The sequence below is a fragment of the Sebastes umbrosus genome, chromosome 20 (assembly GCF_015220745.1).
Source record: "Sebastes umbrosus isolate fSebUmb1 chromosome 20, fSebUmb1.pri, whole genome shotgun sequence".
NCBI classification, from domain to species: Eukaryota; Metazoa; Chordata; class Actinopteri; order Perciformes; family Sebastidae; genus Sebastes; species Sebastes umbrosus.
The window spans coordinates 12,720,376-12,730,979 of record NC_051288.1 but is presented as its reverse complement, the minus strand read 5'-3'; the positions used below and the strand labels follow the sequence as shown (position 1 = coordinate 12,730,979).

General features: G+C 41.8%; 1 protein-coding gene across 2 annotated transcripts; it reads right to left on the bottom strand.

Annotated features, from left to right (window-relative positions):
• Positions 1 to 7: 7 nt before the first annotated feature.
• Positions 8 to 8,918, bottom strand: LOC119479076 (testicular acid phosphatase homolog). 2 transcript variants are annotated; one of them, XM_037754300.1, is made up of 12 exons: positions 8,724 to 8,918; positions 8,312 to 8,444; positions 6,640 to 6,735; positions 5,429 to 5,515; positions 4,272 to 4,427; positions 3,913 to 4,011; positions 1,997 to 2,092; positions 1,406 to 1,538; positions 1,050 to 1,132; positions 862 to 968; positions 457 to 637; positions 8 to 226 (listed from the first exon to the last, which is right to left on the bottom strand). In XM_037754300.1, the coding sequence occupies exons 2-12, from the start codon at positions 8,399 to 8,401 to the stop codon at positions 218 to 220; spliced, it is 1,137 nt and encodes a 378-aa protein (XP_037610228.1). In that variant the 5' UTR covers positions 8,402 to 8,444; positions 8,724 to 8,918; the 3' UTR covers positions 8 to 217. The 2 variants fall into 2 exon arrangements, with proteins under 2 accessions (XP_037610228.1, XP_037610227.1); XM_037754299.1 differs by having other exon boundaries at positions 9 to 226; positions 8,312 to 8,441; positions 8,724 to 8,916.
• Positions 8,919 to 10,604: the final 1,686 nt, after the last annotated feature.

Below are 10,604 nucleotides of genomic sequence, written 5' to 3'. Positions count from 1 at the left end.
TCACAAAACCCCTCCACACACACCCAATAAGGATCTAAAATATTAAAATACATGGCACATTATTATTAGAGGAGCACCTTTCTGTACTTTTGGCACATGCGTGACAGTCGTCTGCACTACACCTCCCTGGAGTAGTGCGCTCTCCTCCTGTGGATCGCCACTCCTATGCTGAACAACAGCGCCACTGCCAGGAGACCCACGGCCACTGCAAGAACTGTTATGACACCTGTGGGAGACAACAATCCTGTGCTTTAGGTATATGCGAATATGGAACATTTGGAGGGTTTCCAAAAAGCCTTGATATTTTTAAATCAGACAGTCTGTGCTGAAAATCCCCCACACTGCGGTCCCTGAAGTGAACACACAGGAATAAACATATTGCAGCGAAGCGTTTTTTAACGATGCCAAAATGTGTGTCGAAATAGAAGTCGGTGCAAGAATGTAAGAAATCTTCACCTGTGCTTGACAATCTCGTCCTAAAGCCGCACTCGGCCTCCAGTCGTCCGCCAGCACATCCCGCACCAGCTCGGTGAACATGGACAAAGGGCAGGGGTTCAACCCGTTGCATCCTGGCACAGCGTTGGGGTAGGGGTCGCGCCAGGAATCATTGCGGTAATACAGCTCCAGAGTGTAAGAACTGGGGGATTAACACAATGAGACGACACACACTTGTGGTAAGTGTTATGTAAATTGTATCATGTGCTAATTTGGCCGACGCAGGCCTGAATGCCTGCCATCGAATTGAAAAGGAAAAACAGAATGGTGCGGCTAAACAGTGCTCAAAATGTGGCGCGTTTTGGCCATCTGACCTAGATAAAGCGTGTTAATTATGCAAAGAGAGCAGGCAGGGGACGTCATTACCCATCATACTCCTGGTAGAACTCAAAGAGCTGACAGGAAGCGTATGGAGGGAGAAGGCCGTTGTACACGTCCAGAGCCGCCTGCAGGGTGATGAGGGTCGAGTCATGCTGGAACGAGAAACATCAAGGAGGTGAGGAGATACAATAAACGACGATAGATTCTGAATGTGTGCAAGCGTTTGAACTCACAGCTGAGTACATAATGAATCTGAGAGAGCTCCCTTGCTCGACAGCCCTGGAGAAATTCCTCAGGATGGCGTTCAGCAGCACCCCTGATAAATTAACACATCAGTGTCAACAGTGCAAATGGAATTTTCCCAGACACCAATCGTTTTGACCTTACTGAGCGTCTTGTAATCATCTTTGTTCCATTAGCTCATATGTGCTAATGTGCTTTTGGGGAGCCCGGCCCAGCACTTTACCCTGCAGTCGGTGGCATAAACAAAGCCTCCGCCAGCAGTCACAACATTAGACACACTGAGCTTTTTTTACTCTTTTCTCACAACAGCGCTTTAAATTAATTGCCTCTAATGTGAATCCCTCACCTCCCGAGAGCCTGGCCTTTTCTTTCCGCTTGTGACTGAGGATGCTGTACATGACCTCGAATGATGCAATTCTCTTCAGGGTGTCCAGGACGTCTTGGGTGGCCCAGCGTGGGAGAGTCAAGTTATGGATCCTCTGCACAAGAAAATAGCATTCATTACCCCCGCACCACGCTAATAATCACATTACACAACACATGAATCTAGACAAAGGGGGTTTAAATGGCTGCATTTCATCGTTTCCATTATCCCGGCTATTTTTAGAGGCGGTCTGAAGATAACAGATGCTCATTTCTGCAAGTGTGAATGAGCGTATTCAACCTGGCCTAGAATCCACCCATCTCACAATGCTTTAATTATCATTTCAATATGTTGTCCTATTCATGTCTTACTGTATGTATAAAAATGGTTTCCCCACGCTTCCCCACGCCCCCTCCCCATCCCCATCTCTCTGCAGACGTGTTGAAGGAAACAGATCCCTTCTCTTTGTTTGTCTCACTGCTCTGCAGCTGCTGTTGGTTCACATCAGTAATTGAAGAATTTATAAAAATACAGGTAGTATAATTGGGTTTATGTGTGCAACATCAAGTATACCTGGCAGGTAAGAGTGTCGTAGACCCTCCATATTTTTTTGCCAACCAGTTTGGAGACGGGGTAGCCAGTGTAGTTGGAAAGTCCCTCCACAAAGTACTGCAATGTGCAGAAAAGAGTTAGAACATAATATTCAACCAGTGGTGGAAGAGATATTCAGACCCTTTACTCATGTAAAAGTGTCAATACATTTATCTACAATTACTCCATTATAAGTAAAAGTTCTGCATTCAAAGTCACAGCGAGTATTTAGCTGTTGAAGATGGCCCTACTGGGTGGAGCTTGTTTTTATACAGTTTAGTCCAGCGTTGAGCTGCAACTATTTATTGATAAGCTGACGGCTATTAAATTAATGTCATGAGATAATGAATGATTTTTATTTTTTTATTCATATTTGGGACTTTAAGTTTTGTTTTTCAGTAAAATATTGGATACTTCTTTAAAGGTACAGTGTTTAGGATTTGGCGGCATCTAGCGTAGAGGTTGCAGATTGCAACCAACTGAAACTTCTCCCGTGTGCCAAGCGTGTAGGAGAACTACGATGGCCGACACGAAAACACGAAAATGCAAAAAAATGCGAATGGCCCTATCTAGAGCCAAGAGTTTGATTCGTCTATTCTGGGCTCCGTATGTAGATATAAACGGCTCATTATAAGCTAACGAAAACACTTTCTTTTCTTATTTTCAGGTGCAGAAAACCTACTTACTAATATTCATCCATAGATCCATTTCTGCCAATAGATCCCCCCTAAATGCAACACACTGTTCATTTAAGTCATTTAAATGAAAAGCTGTCAGAAAATTAGAGGGGAACATCTGAAACTTGAAGGGCCCAAACTAGACAATGTTTTTTTTTTAGGGGGTCATGAAGCCAAAAAGGCTGGAAACCACTGGTTTAATCTTTAACAATACATAATATTCTATACATTTATCATGTGATTTTCATCTGTTAAAATCTTAATCTGATGAGTAAGTAGTAACTCCTACTGTCAAATAAACATAGTGGACTAAAATGTGCAATATTTCCCACTGAAATGCTGTGGGGTATAAGAATAAAGTAACATATAATGAAAATTCAATCAAAATTGCACTCAAGTACAGCACTTATTACTCTCCATCACAACACTGAACTCATCCTTTCCGGTGATAATGTTCGAAGAAAAATAACACTTAAATTGCCATTTTTATGGGAATAAACTTTTTGGGGGTTTCATTTTGCAGATGCACTGATAAAATAACTAAAACATTGCTGAAATTAGTTGGTTAATTGTATGGATTAGTGTTGTATATTGATTCAGTGACTGTTGAGAAATGGCACCATTTCGGGTCTTGCAGGTAGGTACTGTGCCTCCAGCAGAGGGTGTGAAAATTCAACGCAGGAGGGCTCCGTCCTGATCACCTTAATAGGCAGCACATGGGACTCTGTTTAATTAAAACCTTTTCATTGTAATTCTTAATCTAATTCAATCCAACCGTTAATTAGCGTCTCTGAGAATGTGAGAGAAATTGCGCTGTGCAGCTTTTTCGAGGCACTGGAGTCACCGTGCCTGAGAAAAATCACTGAGAGGACACAATGTCTACAGCAGAACTAACACATCCACCGGAGGTGCCGATAACGTTGGCACCGGCAACTGTGAAGTATATGTTTCACTGTTTTACACAAATGTGCATTTCGCAGTGTTTGTTAATTTACAAATGGAGGCACGGATAAGCAGAAAAGAAGGTGAGGAAAAAGTATTATTCACAGCAGTTCTGATTATATAATTCAAGAGTTACAAACAAGTTTTTAGTGGTTAACAGGCACATGACTCATGGAAAAGTGATGTTTAACACAAACTGAGCTGCGAGTAGAACGTCATTGAATAGATACTGAGGATGAGTTATAGTACAGTACAATCTTCTTCTGTGGTTTGTCTCACCTGGTGAGCCCTGAGGAACCTCTGGTAGTGCTCGCTCTCAAAGGTCTCCGTCATCAGCGCTCTGAACCTTGGACAGTCTTTGCCCGGAGACTTCAACAGCTTGAGAAAATCGAAAACAACAGCATCAGTGGAAATAATGCACATTTACTGCGGGTACTGCAAGTCTTCTGGGCACAATTATATGTTCGTTTCACACTTTAAAACAGTGGGGAATTTCAGCGCAGCAGGTTCACAGCTGAGGTGAACACAGGCAGCCACATGGAGCGTTACAGAGGGAGACTCAAATGAACTTGTACAAGTTTCTATTTGGAGTGCGGCTGCCGTGTGAAAGGAAATATTTATGTGGCTCAGCAGCCCACCTTGTCCTGGGCCCTGGGGATGGTGTGCACTGGAATAGGCCGCCACAGTAACTGGGGCATGATGGGAGGCGGGCGTCTGGTTGGGGGGAACATCCCAGCAAGGCAGGCCTGGGCGCTCATCAGCGTGCGGTCGTAGTCAGTGCTCCTCACGTAGAACTGTTGGAAACACGGAAAGAACGAAATGCATCCATATGTTGGTACTACATGGCTTGGCGCTGATTTCTGTTCTTCCAAATGGGACAATCAGGTTTACTTTTTATAGAAAGTGGAAATGCATTTCTGTTTCTATTTTTATACAATACAGATGTAAAAATAAGTGCACCCAGCAAAGCAGCGGTGTATCATGAGCGAGCTGTAAATCAACTGAGGTATTCCCTTAACATGAAGAGGAGGGTAGTCAGAAGAGATCCAAATGGATGAGAGAGGGAGGGAGGGGAAAAAAGATCCGTCTTACTGTGATCTCTTCTGACATCAGCCTTCGCTCGTCTATATCTCTCTGTCACCCCGTGTCAGGTTTTTGCACACAGTAAATCACACTGATAAGGTTGGATGTTCCTGTGATGCCGAGAACGCTTCTTTTTTTTCCCCCTCCCTTTTTTGTCAAATTAAAACAGACATGGCAGCGCGGGGAAAGGTACGGTGCAAGTTGACAGAGACTTGGGCGACAAATCGCCAGTGACAGGTACTGAGAAGAGCTGTTATTTTTGTGGTAATTGCGTGTTATTTAAGAGGGAGGAGAGGACTGAATGCAAGGATGGAGATGGAGATGGAGATGGAGATGGAGATGGAGAGAGGGGGGGATGGGTAAGAGAGAAAAAAGAGTGTTAAGTGTTAAGAAAACAGAGACAGGAAAAGAAAGCAGAAATCAGATCATAATGACAGTATTGCTGAGCATGCATGTTTACATGGAGCCCAGGGGTAAAATTACCACACATGTTGTGGCACATTATAAGGTCGTGGCAGTGATATCACCAACATGAGTCACGCTCATTAACTTAGCGTACGGTGTTACAGCCAATACAGACACATGATTTCACATGTTAGGCCAAGGGCACACATGACAATCGCATTAAGTGACAATGAGCACACAGGCTCACAGGGGACGTCTGAAAAAAAAAAAAAAAAAAATTCACACACACATGTCTGCACACATATACCTCTTTGTTGTTGTAGTCCTCGCTGAGAAAGTTGCCATACCGCCTCCTTAGAAACCTGCCCAGCTCAAACTGTTGTTTCATGCCCAGCTGAAAGGAAAATTGCGAGCACCGTTAATCTTTGTCGAATCTGACCTTTTGCTGTAGATTTGGCAGATTTAAGGTCAAATTCAACTTATTTACATAAAATAACACATTTTCACCCGTTCTACGGGGCCTCCTAGAGCCAGGAGTGATAAGTTTATTCACCGTAAACCGGCTAATTGCCCGAGAGCAGAACAATGTCACAGTAGGAAGGAATTTAATTAAAATTCTACAGCAAGCTTTTCCTCCATCTCAAGACTTAAACTGATTTTACAGATCACAAGTGAAATATAGTCTGATTTTTGACCCCACATCTAAAGCTACTGCTCCTATATAAAGTTACAAAAGAGCTTAGACTTGTGCCTTTTTTGTACTTACTCTGTACGTGAATTTCTTGTCAAATTTTATATGAAGTTTTATTTAAATTTTTTTAATTTTAAACTAGTGAAGTCATTGTGTCACCCTGCTTTATGGTCTATTTGACTCTAAATGGGACCATAATTTACTAAATGAACATCATGCTGTATTGAAGAAGAGTTGCAATTGAGCTCATAAACTCATATTTACAATGTTTACTGAGGTAATAAATCAAGTGAGAAGTAGGGTCATTTTCTCATAGACTTCTATACAATCAGACTTCTTTTTGCAACCAGAGGAGTCGCCCCCTGCTGGCTATTAGAGAGAATGCAAGTTTAAGGCACTTCTGCATTGGCTTCACTTATCAGAGCCCACTGGTGTCACCCCAGTTGATGCTGGGATAGGCTCCAGTATGGTGGCCCCGAGGTGCAAAACAAAACAACATTTTACAAAATACAACTGTTTTCTGACATATTTTTGTGTTTTGGATTTTTTAAATTGGTTTTATTGTTGTGGTTTTGGTTTTGCTGCTGTGTTTTCTGTAATGTTATTGTGTTTTGCACCTCTGGGCCACCATACTCCAGCCCCCCACGACAGGAAAAGTAGGGGAAAATTGAGATTGGTGGAATTTTTACACTATTTAAAACTAAAAGCTCTACATATTTGGTTATTTTGTTTGCCAAAACCTGTTTGCCAAAATGATAATGATGACACACACACACACACACACACACACACACACACACACACACACAAACACATACTCACAATACCTCAGTCAGCTGTCCGAAGCCCTGAGCCCACACTTCCTCCCCATGAGGATCCCTGGGATACGACTCGATAGGCGATCGATCGCCATGTCGGAACACCTTAAAAAGTCATAACAGATAATGTCACATGGATTCAGATGCCACGCTGCTGTGCCAGCCATTACACTGTGTACTCTAGGGGAAAAATCCACCCTGAGACAGAAGTCAGAAATAGAAACCTGTGATCTTGGACAGTTCAGCCTGGATTTGAGACACAGAAGAGTCATTCTGATGACTGCTCCGTTAGTATTATTAACCAGAGGACTCACTTTCTGAGCAGTGGCATGACACACAGGTTGATTAAACTGGATTATGGACACATCTGAGTCACTCTTGTTAGCACCACAGTGATTTGAACTTCAGATATAATTTGGATGTGAAACCTCAAGAAAAAGCCAACCACAGAGTCAAGTCAACAAAGTCATGGGTTGCTTTTAGAGATAATTGTTATTTTCCAACACCCACTGACTTTTTTGATGCAAAACACCTTCAAACTGAACTAAGCCAAAATGGAATAGGACAGTTGAATTAAAACACATTTAAAGGAACAGTGTGTAACATTTCGGGTGATCTATTAGCAGAAATGGAATATAATATTCAATATTGTTTTCATTAGTGTGTAATCACCTGAAACTAAGAATTGTTGTGTTTTCGTTAGCTTAGAATGAGCCCTTCATATCTACATAGGGAGCGGGTCCTTTTCACGGATTCAGCCGTGTTGCTCCGTCATGTTTCTACAGTAGCCCAGAACGGACAAACCAAACACTGGATCTAGAGAGAGCCTTTCATGTTTTTACGTTACCTGAAGGTCACCGTAGTTCTCCGACAAGCTTGTGAAACTGCCGTAATGTGAGCCACAGAGTGCAAAACTGTGGTACCGCTAGTCGCCGTCTGACTTCCGTTGCTCCTAATGTAGTGTTATTATGGTGAGGATGACCTCTGAGCGAGGCGAACGGCGTTACCACGGTTTTGCACTCAGTGGCTCACGTTACGGCAGTCTTGGAAAGGGAGGAGTGAGTGGAGGGGTACTCAGTTGGTTGCAATCTGCAATCCTACACACTGTCCCTTTAAACAATTAATTATTAGCAAATAATGGCGCAATAAAAATTTAATTCAATCAACACACATAATAAACAGACTAATGAGGCAGTTAACAAAATTGAATTACTAGATAGCACGTAGCAAATCTAACCATTACTTTAGCTAAAGTAATAACTGTCAAGCTACATTAAATTATAAACTAACAGAAAATAGACATTTGTAATTGACAAACACACTAGTATAACATACAAGAGGACATCATAGGAAAAACATTTGTGATTTTCACTTAAATCCCTCAATTGTCTTTTTCTATCACGGAACTATGGTGTTAAAGAAAGATATGCAAAGAGGTTTATGAAGGGAGCAGTAGTGTCTGGGAGAGATACGCCCGACACTGTTGGAGTTTAGGCTCAAAGTAATCCTTTGTCACAATAAATGTGTAAATATAATAACGCTCACTGAGCAGAAAAATACAGTGTAATCAGCAACAAATGCACAGTCATATCAGTCTTATGTGATCTCAAATGTTGTAAGACAGCTTAATATGAAATGTCATCATTGTTAATCATGCACACAGGAAGAAAAGGAAACTTACAGCCACGACAAACTTCAGCACCCGGCACTCAGTGAAGCAGACGCAACAGAGGAGGAACAAACAGCCCGAACTTTTCTGGAACTTCCACATCTTTTTGACTAGTTGATGTCTTTCTCCTTCACAGAGTTCCCTGCTTACAGGAGGGGAAACAATTTTAATTGTAAAAGGCCATTAAGGAGCAGAATATGATGAACACTTGTATTTAATTTCAGGCAATGGCTGTGCAAAATGTGTCTTTTAGATTAGTCATATAACGTGTAAAATGTGTATCTTTAACTACTACAACCCTGTAGTAGTATTTATGTCAACTTGATTTACACATTCATTAAGAATACATGGATGTACAGTATGTAGAGCACAACAAAATGCCTTGTCAGGAGAGATTTGGCGGATCACGTAAACAAACACTTACCTCAGCACACTCGTTCACACATTCTGCTGCTTCAGTCAAACGAGTTACAGAACAGAGGAAGGACTGCTGTGCATCCCAAATCTTCAGTCACACTCGGGTTGACATTAAGTGCATGTTCGAGTAAAAGAGGGAGTGCTTTTATAGCCCTCCTACCTGACCTCGTCTCTCTCTCTCTCCCTCTCTCTCACTCTCTCTCTCTCTCCCCAAGGATTTCTGATCCCAATCTACTTCATCGTGGACTGAAGTCCAAATCACTGTCTCTCCCAATTCCCTGCTGTGCAGCGACATGACAACCCCCCCTCGGCACACATATATTTGAGTCATCTTTTCAACTTAAGGAAACATATTTGACCCCTCAATGTGAATAAACCCACAGTCATATATTCTTAAGGACACTCTGGCTTTAGAGTAACAATATGACAAAGAAAATGGGTTAAGACGCGCCCACCTGGCTTCTCAAATTGTACTCCTACCAGCATAAGCACACACATACACACTTACACACTGGCCCGGGGCCACAAACACTCATTATAACTTGCTATGTCATCCGCCGTGGGTTTGGCCCCAAAATTACAGGGCCTGGAGTGTTTTCCATGACTCGACACACATGTAAGTATCTGTTAGTATCAAAGCAGCTTTATGGGATACAATGGGATTAGTGAGTGTGAAGATTTAGAGCCATATAGCATTGACATCATGCTTGATACGTGCAAGATAAGATCTGTTGTACTAAGTGATGCACAGTACAGTATTCACAGGGGGGGCTTGTCAGTGTAACATGAATGTTCGACGCATTCAATTAATTGACGTTAATTTGAAAAGAGCACATGTGGTAACACACATGGCAAGAATTCACTTTAAGTTAAAATAACAATACCACAATGTAAAAACACTCAATTGCATCCACATTTACATCAAGCATAAGTCTGGTGATATTTCATATTTTTCTTATTGTCACCAAATCCCATTTTCCCCGATACAGCTTATTCTTCAATCTGAGCCATCGTCATCCAAAAACTATTAAAAACACAGGATTAATCACACCACTGCACTGGGTGACATCCTTTATTACAACAAACATTGTAGTTTATTTTGAGTCAATCCCACACACACGTCCTGGTGCTGTAAATACTCATAGCGCACCAAATCTGTGGCTGAAAATAGTCCCCAACAACAAACACAATATTGTCTCCTGTTTGAGTGATGTTTGGTAAAAACTACAGTGCCCGGCTGATAAAGGAAATCATTTAGCCTTTTAATACTATATATTTATAACCAATTTTTTTAAAGATTTACATTTTTCGCAATGGGCTAAAAGCCACAATTCTGGTCTTTTCGTGGGATTTGTTTACAATAACAAAAATATAGAATATCACTAGCCTTCAAAAATGTAATTGAACAACACTGACGACCATACCTTTAAGCAGAAGTACAATACTGTGTAGTATTAAAGGTGCTAAATGACAGATTAGGAGCATTTCTTTTGCCTCTGAACAGCTCTCAACATGGTGACGGCAGAGCAGACCAAGCCTCCAGGAGGAGCGCCGGTTGTTGATCCCAATTTTTGTAGAGGCCGAACAATGGTACTTCAACTTCTGTGTCCGTCACGTGATGCCATTGAAACACGTCTGTAACTCAGCGGATAATTTTTTTTTTAGGTATGAGCGCAGTGCAGAGTGATGGCTGTGAGCTAGCCAGTTGGGCACCCTCATGTGCATGAACTCGGCTATGTCAACGATGCACAGAGAAGCTCTGATTACAACACAGACGGAGGGAGAGTGACTTCATTCTCTGCTCAAGTAGACATTACTCCTCTATATCTTTACATAGCAAATAGTTGTTTGCTGCAATATTAATGTTCTAGAGCACCTTTAAAGACTT